We start from the raw sequence: 12,247 nt of genomic DNA, 5'->3' as shown, positions 1-12,247 counted from the left end.
CACCACGAATGCACAGGAGGGCTGGGCCCTAATGTTAACAATCACAATAAGCCAGTTGCACATTTGCTGAGTACCTGCCACGAACGAGGACCTGTGGCAGTGCTTCTAATTTAACGTTGTCCTCACAACAACGCTGTGAAGTGGTTCTGTGATTCTGCCCATTTTCCAAAGGCTCAGAGAGGTTGAGTCATTTGCCTAAGGTCACACAGCATTAAATAGTGGGGCTGGACCTGGCTTCAGAGCCCCAAGCATCAGCTGAGCTTCCCTGGTATAGTGTGACCTCAGGCAAATGATCAGCATCTCTGAGCTTCCCTGTCACCAATGTCCAGGGAACTCTTGGCCTGGTGGAGGGAAGGCAGTTGTAACCCTGTATCCCCACGTTCCCCAGACCCTGTTCGGCCCTGGAGGGTCCTGGTCGAGGAAGTGACGGTGATGGAGGGTCAGGACGCGCTGCTGCCCTGCCTGCTCACGGACCCAGCGCTGGGGGCAGGCGTCTCGCTGGTGCGGGTGCGTGGCCGACCTGTCTTGCGCCAAACCAACTACTCCTTCTTGCCCTCGCACGGCTTCATCATCCACAAGGCCAAGTTCATCGAAAGCCAGGACTATGAGTGCAGTGCTCGGGTGGACGGCAGGATGGTGAAGTCCCTCAGCATCCGGCTTAAAGTTCAGAAAGGTGTGTGGGCCGGGAGGGACAGAGAGCTGGCGCCTGGCCTGAGGGGAAGTAATGGGGGAGGGGGGGCAGGGGGGGCTTTGTTTCATCTCTTCCTCCCAATCGCGACAGTGATCTATGGGGCATCTACTGGGGCAAGACGGTAAGGTGTCGGGCACAGAAAGGCAGGGCATACATAAGCCAATAACTCACTGGGCAAGGTGGTCTCAGATCGTGAGACAAGCTGTGAAAATCATTGAGCAGGGAGATGGAATAGAGTGTGTGGGAGTGGGGGGGTGGCTCATGGAGAGAGTGACATTTTATTTGAGCTGAAATGTGAATTACGAGAAGGTGGAAACAGCAGAGGAAACAGCAGTTACATAGTCATGAGCTGGGAACAGGCTTCGAATGTTCCAGGAACGGAAGGAGGGCCCGAAGCTCTCCCACACTCTCAGACATGGATTTCCCACTCAGTGCCGGTCTGGTGCTGGGTGCTGGGCACAGGAAAGGGGGTAGTGAGCCAGGCGATGGGACATCGTGGTGGCGGGTGCGTGGGACACCTCTCTCTGGGGGGCAAAAATGCTGGTGAAGTCTCACTCCTATTGCCCCTTGTCTCTGCTGGGCTGGTGGACGGGATTCTGGTTTCCGGAAGGATTGGTATGTGTCAGCAGGACCCCAGGCTCGTAACCTGGGCTTGAGACAGGAATCAGGTGCCTGTAATGAGGCCAGGGTCAGAGCGGCATGGCTGACCCAAGGCCCTGTGCTCTGAGGCCACGTAACTGTCCAGGAAGTCAAAGGACCCCACCCTGTGGGCAGAGGGAGCCATGAAGGCCCTTTCCCTGCACTTTGCAGAGAGAGCGCTGGGCTCTAGTTCGGCCATGACCCTCTCAGTGACCACGGGTGAGTCCCTTAGTGACTGGACCTTGAGGAACTGAATTAGGTTATGTTTCAACAATAGCAACAGCTAGAAATATTCATTCAATTCCTACTATGTTTTAGGCACTGGGCTAGCTGTGAGGGATAGCGTCTTCATGGATCTGACATTTACTGGGGAGACAGACGGGAGAGAAAGTCAGTAAATACCAATTGTGATGATGAAGAAATCAAGCTGAAGAAATATGGGGCGGGGGGGTGGCGGATGAGGCTAATTCAGCGAAACTGTGACAGGAGGCCTCTCCGAGGAATGTCTGAGCTAAAGATCTGAAGGATGAGAAGAGGCAGGCAGTCAACGCGTGGGAGAAGGCATTCCTGGAAGGAAGGGCAAGTGCAGAGTCGCTGGGTGGGAAAGGCTGTGCGGTGGGAAAGGCAGCTGGGGGAGTGGAGGGTGGCAGGTGTCCACGGGTCAGGAGCGGGGCCTGGGGAGGCGGGAGGGACTTCGGGTTTTATTCTGACAGTGATGATGAGAAGCCACTGAATACTGTCACGAGAGAGAGGCATGATCCTATTTTCATTGCAAAGACCTCCCTTTGGCCGCTGCGAGGAAGGAGGGAGGCCTCCCAGGTGCCTGAAGGGGTCCAGAGCAGAGAAGGAGGGTGAGACTGGGGAGAGGCACTGGTGATGGAGCAAAGGGGACTTTTCAAGGTCTATTTAGGAGACAGGACTTGTCGTGGGGAAAACTGAGGCGTCGGGGCTGCCTCCCAGGATTTGGAATGGGAGCCTGGCCCATGGCAGGAAGCAGAGTGACAGCTCTGGCCTGGATGTTCATGGGTCCCTTGCCCTGACCTCAGTCATCCCAGGACCCCCGACCTTGACCCTGAAGCCTACAGAGCTGGTGCGGATTCGAGGAGAGGCTGCCCAGATCGTATGCTCAGCCAGCGACGTTGATGTCAACTTTGATGTCTTCCTCCAACACGGAGACACCAAGGTCAGTCCCTGGGGAGTCTGTCCATCCTTCTGACATGCCAGGCCCTGCAGGATGCAGCCCCCAGCCCCACCTCAAGCTGGCTCTCTGGGCTGAGGGCATGGCCCAGACCCAGAGAGGGGAGTGGACTCACCCAAGATCTCACTGCCAGTCAGTAGCTGATCCAGAAGCAGGACTCAGGCTCGTGCCGCTAAATCTTGTGGGGGTTGGTGGGAGGAGGCAGTACTCCACTCCCTTGACCCATGACCTTTGCCCCAGCCTGTAGGCAAGAGCCACATGTCAGCTCACTTCTGACTTAGCAAGGGGTTCCTAGGCCACCTCTGAAGCCCAGGAATGTAAGGGTCCTTTCAGAAAAACTCTGGAGAGAGGACAGAAGAGGGGCTCTTCTCAGGAGGAAATGGCGGCTGCTTCTAAGAACATCCTCCCTCCTTGTGCCTACCGTGTGCCAGGCTAGTCCTGTGCTATTTGCCTGCTCCTTCTCACTTACTCTACAACCCTAAGAGCATGGGGCCAGTGTCAGTCCCATTTTGCAGATGAAGAAACTGAGGCTCAGAGTTCAGTCCCTGCCCAAGGAGAGGCAGATAGTAATTCTTAAAGGCTGAGAATTAGAAACCAAATCTTTCTAATTCCTAAACAACCTCAGTATACCATTTCCATTCCTTCTGGCTGCAGCTCACAATCTCTCAACAATCCGACTTCCATGACAACCGTTATCAAAAAGTCCTGACGCTCAACCTCGATCACGTAAGCTTCCAAGATGCTGGCAACTACACCTGCACGGCCACCAATGCCCGGGGCATCCACTCCACCTCCATGGTCTTCTGGGTGGTAGGTAAGCATCAGGGTGGTGGGGAAGGGTCATCAGGGATCCTGGGGTGAGGGGGTGTATAAGGGGATTGAGAGAGAGGGAGCTGATGGCAGGGAAGGAGGAGACATTGTTAGAACAGCTCACTAGAATCCCTTTTCTGGGCCTGGTTAAGGAGCCACGACACTGACAGCCCTCCCAGGTCCCCCGCCCCCCGCCCCAGAATCCCTCCCTCCCGCCTTGGAGGTCCTACAGTGCATGGCTGCATCTCATTCCAGCATCATTAGTTCTGTTTGGGGATTGGTGTCCAGTAGCTCCCTCCTGGGCTTCACTGTTCACTCATTCATTCCTTCCTTCATGCCTGGGAAACTCACATCACAGGGACACGTGAACAGACAATGATCACTCAGTGCGGTCATGGGGGAAGTGTGGGGTGTCCTGGGAACACCAAGCGAGACTCCCAACCAAGGCTTGGAAAAAGTGGCCTCTAAGCTGGGACCAGAAGAATGGAGGTGGGTTAGCCAGGCAGAGGGGTGGAAAAGGAAGGGGAACAGCACTGCTGGCAGAGGGAACAGCATATGCAAAGGCTCAAAGGCAAAGAGAGCAAGAACATGTGAGACATCCAGAGAAGCTGACAACAGCAGGGACATGAAGGGGAGGCAGGGATGGTCACAGGAAAGCAGTGCTGAAGGTAGTGTCTGAGGGCAAATTGGGTGGGGAGTTTGCATCATATCCGGTGGAGGTCGTTAAATGTTTTAAGAGGAGAGTGATGAGATCAGATTGCACAGAGGGTCCACTGTGTGGTGGTCAGGAACCCGCACTCCTGGGGCACATTCCAACCCGGCTCCACCAATGACTTAGGCAGGTTCCTTACTCTGTTTCCCCATCTGCAAAATGGGGATGCTAACAGTAACTATCTCATAGGATTGCTGTGAGAATTAAATGAATATATGAATATATATATATTTGAAGTACCTAGAATAGGACCTGGCATACAGTAAATGCTAAGTGTGCATGAGGAGATGTTATCTGAGGAGGCTCAGCCCGACGCCATGTGGATTGGATGGGAGACTAGAGGCTGGAGACCCATGAGGGCGGTTAATGCAGTGGTCCAGGCTAGAGATTGCGAAGGGTGCTGGACCACGGCAGCGGCCCAGGAGAGTCTGTCATCCAGAACGATTTCGGAGGGATAATGGACTTGGTGACTGCTGGGATGAAGGGGTGAAGGATAAAGGAGCCAAGATGACTCCCGGGTCTTTGGACAGAGTGATTGGGTGAGAGGCAGCAGCGGCCACTGGGCTGAGAATCCAGAGCTAAGGGGAGTTTCTTCAAGGTGGGGACAGGCTCTGAGTCACTTCAGTCTGGCCACACCTCATGTGTTAAAAGTTATGGGAGCCCGAGGGGAGGCGGGGAGGGGGGAGCATGAGAATCGCTACCCTCACAGCACAAACAACGCATTAGGCTTACGGAAGCACCTAAGCTCTGCTGTGGGCCTATCCTACGCCGGGAGATTTGAGGGCTAAGGCAGGAGAGGAGAACATTGAACCGTCTCCCAGTTTTGGATTCTAATCCTAACTGTTTTCTAGTGCAGACATACAGTAGTCACTCAGTAGATGTTTGTTTTCCTTCACACATCTGGCCAGATACTTCTCAATGCTGAGAATACAGCTACAAATGAAAGAGAGAGAAAAACCCCTGCCCACTTGGAGTTTGTACTCTTGTTGGGAGAAGACAGCAATAAGCAAAATAAATTATAAAAAAGCAAATCAGTTTGATAGGGTTTTCAGTTTAAAATAGGGTGATCATCAAGGAAGATCTTACTGGGAAGCTGACATTTGAGCAAAGACTTGAGGTGGGTGAAGGACCAAGCCATGTAGAATCTTGGAGAAGAGAGCTTCAGGCAGAGGGCAAGCAATGTTGTTAAGGCAGGTCCATGCTCACCACATGCAAGGAGCAGGTCAGCCAGTGTGGCTGGGCTGGAGCTCAAGAGGAAGAGCGGTAGAAGCTGAGGTCAGAGGTGAAGGGGAAGGTCCCCGTAGGCCAAGGTGAGGACTTGGGCTTTTCCTCTTGAGAGAGATGGGGTGCCATTGGAGGGTCTGAACAAAGGAGTGACATCATCTGACTTGGAGGTAACAAGATGTAACATGGCTTTCTGGTGCTCTGTTGAGGACTGTCTATAGGGAGATGAGGGTAGAAGCAGGGAGAGAGGGGGCTACTGCTAGTCTGAGCTAGAGGTGATGGTGGCTTGATTAGGGTGGTAATGGTGGAGGTGGTGGGAAGTGGCTGGAGTTTGGATGGATGGATGGATGGCTAAGGGGAGAAGAGAGAAGAAAACAGCCTTGCCCTAAAAGCTCACAAACTCAGAGAGAGAAGACAGCTACCTCAAGGAGGAACCAGACACATGAAGTAGTGTAGATGTGGTGCCTAATGAATGTGTCATCTCAAAGGGCAGCAGAGGGCACCATGCTAAGTGAAACAAGTCAGAGAAAGACAAATATTGTATGATATCACTTACATGTGGAATCTAAAAAAGTACCACAAACGAATGAATATAACAAAAAAAAGCAGTCTCACAGATATAGAGAACAAACTAGTGGTTACCAGTGGGGAGAGAGAAGATGGGAGAGGCAGTATAGGGGTAGAGGATTAAGAGGCACAAACTACTATGTATAAAATAAATAAGCTACAAGCATATGTTGTACAACACAGGGAATATGGCTACTAATTTATAATAGCTGTAAATGGAGTAAAACTTTTAAAAATTGTGAAGCACTCTCTTGTAGACCTGAAACTTATCAAATATTGTACATCAACTATACCTCAATTAAAAAAAAAAAAAAGCAACAGGAATCCAGAGGAAGGAGAGCTCCCTTTAGCCTGGAGTGGATGGGTGGAGTCTCCCTAATGGGTACAAGTCTTGGAGAATGAGAAGGATCTAAATAGAAGAGAGGAAGAATATGGGGTTCCTGGTGCAGGAAATGACTTGAGCACAACATCCAAGGTTGGAATGACTGTGGTGTGTTCAGGGGACATGAGAACATCGAGATGGGTGGAGAATTGTGTGTGTGTGTGTGTGTGAAGTGGGGACGTGGCTAGATGGGCATAGGGAGACTTGAATGAGAAGAGCCTTGAATGCCAAGCTGAATAGTGGAGGTGATGGGGAATCACAGGGAGCTTTTTGAGCAGGAACAACACAGGGTAGAAGAGTGAATTTTAGATTTCCTAGAATTGAGTAAGAAGAGGAGCCCTGAGAGGTCATCTGGTCTTTTTGCAAAGCCTTGGGATTTTAAGAGGGTATTAGAGTAGCTTCCATGAGAGGCAGAGAGAGGCTGAATGGATGGGGGTTTTTGCACCTCTCCTTTGCCTACAATTCAATCAGAGCAGCTTGATTTTAATTCATGCATTTACTTAGAAGAAACCAGCCAAGACTCTTTCAGTTACAGGTACTAGAAATCAACTCAAACTGGCCTAATCAAAAGAGGAATTATAGCTAAAACCCCCATGGATATGAGCTTCTGGTTTCGTTAGATTTAGGTGTTCAGGTGTGGACAAGAATCTGTTGCTTCCCAACTCTTAGCTCTTTATTTTTCTTGCGGGGCAGCACCAAGTTTGGAAACCCCAGTGGAATGAAAGCTTCTCTTTCCCTCGAGTTCCAACAAAAATCATGGAAATTAGAGTCATGGACTCACATGCCTGGCCCAAAAACCAATCACTGGTCCCAAGGGGACAGATTACCCGGATTGGCTGGCCTGGATCACGTGCCCACTTTAGAGCTGGATAGGGAAGCTGCATTGACTATACTACTACTGAAAAAAGGGGAAATGGGTGAGAGCGTATGGAAAAAAAAACACCTGACTTTTTTTTTAACTGCTAGAAAAATTTCCATAAAGTTATAACAACATAGATATATTCAATCTCTTCGTTACATAAATAAAGATGTAGAGGTGCCAAGGAGGATAGGAATTTGCCCACGTTGTCCCAGGAACTCAGTGAAGAAGAGAAGAGTTTGGAGCCCTGGGGGTGGTGGGAAAAGAGATGAGAGAGGGCAAGTCTGGGTTATGGGCGGGGTCTGTGTGCCTGGCACATGGTAGGTGCTCAGGGAGGGCCCAGCTGAAAGACTGGCTCAATGGGTGGATTGCTAAATGAACACACACACTGGGGTATCTTCCCACTAATGCCAGATCTCTGTGCATTCTGCTTTCCAGACAGTGCCTACTTGAACTTGACCTCTGAGCAGAACCTCCTCCAGGAGGTGACCGTGGGTGAGAAGATCGAACTCAAAGTCAAGGTGGAGGCCTACCCAAGCCTGCAAAGTTTTAACTGGACCTATCAGGGACCCTTCCTTGGCCACCAGCCCAAGCTCAATTTTGTAACCAACAAGGGCACATACAGGTATCACCTATTAGCTCGCATCCGCATAGCCCACAGCCAGATGGAGCACTTCAGCCGGAAGCCAGGACACTTGGGTCCTATCTCAACCTTGCTGCGTGACCTGGAGCGAGTCCTTTCCGGTTTCTAGGTCTCATTTTTCTTGACTATGTAGAACCTCGATATCCATCATCAGCGTCTGAGATGCAGATCAAATTAGTGTATCCCTCTGTCCTATATCCTTGGAAAATCCAATGTCCTCTTCAAGAATTCTACCATTTCTTGGGGGCGTGCCTTCTGATGGTCACCCAAGGTCTCGATCTTATGCCTCCTCTTCTGTGACTAATCCAAATGCAGAAGACACCCCCCCATGACTTCCACTCATAGTCACACTCCTAATAGCAATCGCACGACGTATCTGCCACATACACAGGTTTGGGGAATAGAGGGAATTAACATCTCTCAGTCACAGATACATCAGAAGTTCTTTAAAAGCCTGTGGTCATCCACCCCTGAGAATTTCTCACCAGCTGTGCTCTTCTCCACAGGCTCAGAGCTCTTCTTACAGAGTGCCGTGTGACTCTGCGTCCTCCCGTCTCTCCACTCCCAGAATCCTGCTCATCCCACATACACAACATTTTAGAAATCTCTTTTTCTTGTCTCCTGTGGACTCTATCCTTGGGGTCTTACTTCCTCATCCAAAGTGACCTAACCCCAGGTAGTTTTCTAAACAAGAGAGTTTCTTCCCCAAGGAGGAACACTGATACCAAGTGTGAAAATGATAATTTCTTTACGCTGTTCTATTTGAATGAGAAAGTACAGCTCCATCAAGGACAGCGAATATGTGATATTCGCTGTGTGATAACTTCCCCTCCCTCACTTGTGACCGAGACCCCTAATTGATTTTTTTTTTTTTTTTTTTTTTTTTTTTTTGCGGTACGTGGGCCTCTCACTGTTGTGGCCTCTCCCGTTGCGGAGCACAGGCTCCGGACGCGCAGGCTCAGCGGCCGTGGCTCACGGGCCCAGCCGCTCTGCGGCATGTGGAATCTTCTCGGACTGGGGCACGAACCCACGTCCCCTGCATCGGGAGGCGGACCCTCAACCACTGCGCCACCAGGGAAGCCCCCTAATTCATTTTTGAACCCTTTCCTAATTCATTTTTGAACCCATCCTGCCAGATGCAGCCTCAGAGTCCTTCTCAACACAGTCTCTAGGCTATATTTCCATCATAACTGGCTCATGAGAGGAGACCTGTTTGCCATCCCTGGGCTAGATAATCCCTAGACATCTTCCAACTCCCAAATTCTCTGGAGTTCTCTTCCTAGCTCCAGAAGCCCAAACCTCTTTGATTCCTGGATTCTTGTGTTGTCGATCATCAGAATCAACAAGGATGTTCCCTTGTCCTTATCTTCCTCTTCCCAGTTCCCTTCTTGTCCTTTCCGGCCAGGATTTCTAGCTTCCCCTCGTCTAAAGCAGAAGTTCTGAATCTGGAGTCTGCAGACCCCTGGAAGGAAGCTGGTCCATGGATAGGTTTCAGGGGTCTGTAAGCAACAGGGACACTGTGGAAAGGAACCAGGGAGATGCCCTCAAACATAGTAATCTGGGGCCATTCAGCACAGGGCAGATAAGCGTGGGCACCAAACAGCCCATGTGTGTGTTCATAATGGTGATTTTGACTCATGCAGAAAGTTAAATTCTTTCAGTTTAAGAAGGAGATGTTAGTTATCTCAAGGATTGCTCTCTGAATGCCATGGGGTTTAGTCTAGTAATGGCTGCAGATATTTTCCAGTAAAGAGACAAGTGCCTACAATGAGTCAGGCACTCTATCAGGCACTCTGAATACATATCCCTTTAGTCCTTAGGTTGAGTGTGTGGATTAATTACTGTAAGTGTCACCCTTACAGAAAAGGAAGCAAAGGATCAGAGAGGTTAAGTACTTGTCTAAGGTCACACAGCTAGGAAATGGCAACATTAGGACTTGAGCCCTGTTCTCTGGAGCCCACGGCTACATCCTGCCTCTCTCCCCTCTCAAGGCCCCTCTTGGCAGGGTTGGCGCTTTAGGGATGGAAGCTGCCGTGGGTGCTGGCGTCTTCAGCAAGGATTGTTTAGCCCAGTGATGGTGGTGAAAGTAGGTACAGTCACTGGGGCCTGTGATGTGCCTCCCAGTGTTGGCATTTTACAGACATCACGTCTACTAAACCTCAGAACAAAAGCGCTTTACGGATGAAAGAAGCAATTAAGGGAAGCGGGTTGGGGGTTTTTGCGTGTCTCAGGGGCACTCAGACTGGGTACTTGAAGGCCTTTGTGCCCCGGACACTTTACCAAAAATAAATCCCTTATAAGGTGGTTGTCTGAGCCCACTGTCCTCACCCCAGATGGCCTGCTCCTCTCACGCAGGTACACCTCCACCCTCACCCTGCTTCGCCTGAAGCCCTTCGAGGCCGGCCACTACTCCTTCCAGGCCAGAAATGCCAGAGGCGAGGAGACCCTGACCTTTGAACTCACCCTTCTATGTGAGTGATGGAATGGGGCTGGGGACACGGGGTTCCTGAGGCTGCCGGGATGGCTGGACTGGGGGAGAGAAGACTCAGTGTCGGGTGGTCAAGCCAGGAGGCGGGCCTCTGGGGCTGACTCCTCCCTCCTTTGCCCCTCCCTCTACCTCAGACCCCCCAGAGGTAGAGGTCACGTGGACCCTCATCAATGGCTCTAAAACCCTGCTCTGTGAAGCCTCAGGGTACCCCCAGCCCAATGTGACGTGGGTGCAGTGCAGGGGCCACACAAACAGGTAAGCGGGCTCTGGTTGCCTTCCTCACCTGGGCGCAGGGGCTGGGGCAGGGGCCGGGCACCCTGAAACTCTGAGCCACATTCTGTTCTTCCCAGATGTGATAAGACCCAAGTGCTGGTCCTGGACGACCCAAACCCTGAGGTCCTGAGCCAAAAGCCCTTCCACAAGGTGACCGTCCAGAGCCTGCTGGCCACTGGGACCTTGGAACACAACAGGACGTACGAGTGCAGGGCCTACAACAGCCTGGGGAACAGCTCCCAGGCCTTCGGGCCTGTCTCTGTAGGTGAGCCTTTGACCCGCCTGCTCCAGGCCAAGATGGGAAGGGGGCCCAGGAAACTGCCCCACAGCCCCACCCCTGGGAACCAAGGGCCAGAGTTCCAGTGCCAAGCAGATCCCAGCCATACCGAGTTCTAGCTCTCTGCGTGTGACTCCAGGGCCCCTCCCGACCAAAGCTCTCCTGAAGTGGCGAGATGGGGGAGTCTAGAACCCGTGGGGCTGGAAGCAGTGGGGAGAAGGGCAGAGGGGATGCAGACGTGAGATCCAGAGAGAAAGCAGCCTGAAGCAGCCACAGCCTTATCTGGCCCCTCTCCTCATATTCCTGCACTTGAACTGACTCATTAGTTCATAAGTGTGTATTTGGGACTCACTTCGTGAAGGGAGCAGTGCCTCCCCAGAGCTTAGTCTGGTGATGTGAGCAGGCGACAAATGAACAGTCCCCTCCCCCAATCCCAGGGCCGGCCTTGACGGCCTTCTCCATCCCTTCCAGATTCCCTTCCTGCCAGAGACACAGTCCTATCCATTCAGGGCCACTGTCCAGGGCGGGGGTCACTAACGCAGCTGCATCATCCGTCTAGAGGAAGAGGCATCTTTCTCTGCGTTGCACAAAGGCTGCATGTGGGTTAGTTCTCTGATTCTGAGAGGCCCAAGGCTGCACAGGCCCACAGAACCCTCAGGCCTCTAAAAGGCAGATTCAGCACCCACTGTGTGCCAGGCCCGGGTGAGGCTCTCTGGGCCCAGAGAGGACAGAGTGGGAGCCTCTGCCTGGTTCACAGGGGGCCCGCAGGTGCCCCAGCTGCTGGCCTTGGAGCAAGTGGGGCTGAGGTCCGATTCCACATGCCGCTGCCTGGGCTGCTCTGTCTTGCAGCTGGTGGTCGTATATTACAAATAATAAAGCCAACATTTTATTGGAGGCTTACACTGTGCCTGGCATCACGCTAAGCCCTTTACAGGCATTATTTCAACGAACTCGCCCACCCCTAGGAGGTCAGTACAGTCTTCCTTCCCCCCTGGGGCATGATGAACCTGAGGCTTAGAGAGAAGCCACAGGTTCACCGTCACACCTCCCAAGTGGCAGAGGTGAGGCTGGGCCTCAGACTTATGCTGCTGACCTGGGCCAGGAGGTGGAAATTATGTCCTTCCAAACACATGAAGGGAACTAGGGCTGTTGATCTGGGAAGAGGAGACCCCGGGTCCATGAACCTGGCTTTCAGACTCCCAGAAGGGCTGTGTGGTCCCAAAGGGCACTCGGGGAAGCTGCAGGGAAATGCTGGGGAGGCAGATTTCAGTCTAACCTCTGGAAGGTCTTTCCATCCGAGCTGGCCGGAGGTGTAGGTGGTAAGTCTCCACACTGGGGGAGTGTGCACGTCATGGCTGAGCCCCAGGCCAGGCTGCTGCAGAGGCTCCTTGCACGGGCCGTGGGTGGGCCGTGTGACCTGAGGGGCTCCGCTGGCCACAGAGGCTGTGAGTCTGGGCAAGGTTTGGAGCTGGTCACGAGCAGTG

General features: G+C 52.2%; 1 protein-coding gene across 2 annotated transcripts in view; it reads left to right on the top strand.

Moving 5' to 3' along the window:
* The window catches only part of CSF1R (colony stimulating factor 1 receptor), a 30,342-nt gene that overhangs the window by 4,708 nt on the left and 13,387 nt on the right, over positions 1-12,247 (top strand). For both annotated transcript variants that reach the window (XM_060296440.1, XM_030834062.3), the window contains 7 exons: positions 389-673; positions 2,377-2,513; positions 3,183-3,342; positions 7,521-7,707; positions 10,081-10,196; positions 10,348-10,468; positions 10,564-10,751. In XM_060296440.1, coding sequence (XP_060152423.1) covers positions 433-673; positions 2,377-2,513; positions 3,183-3,342; positions 7,521-7,707; positions 10,081-10,196; positions 10,348-10,468; positions 10,564-10,751 — 1,150 coding nt within the window. In that variant the 5' untranslated portion in view covers positions 389-432. The remainder of the gene's footprint in view (positions 1-388; positions 674-2,376; positions 2,514-3,182; positions 3,343-7,520; positions 7,708-10,080; positions 10,197-10,347; positions 10,469-10,563; positions 10,752-12,247) is intronic.

Source organism: Globicephala melas, chromosome 3 (genome assembly GCF_963455315.2).
Source record: "Globicephala melas chromosome 3, mGloMel1.2, whole genome shotgun sequence".
Lineage (NCBI taxonomy): Eukaryota > Metazoa > Chordata > Mammalia > Artiodactyla > Delphinidae > Globicephala > Globicephala melas.
Note: the sequence above shows the minus strand (reverse complement) of the source record. Positions and strands in the feature narration are given on the sequence as shown.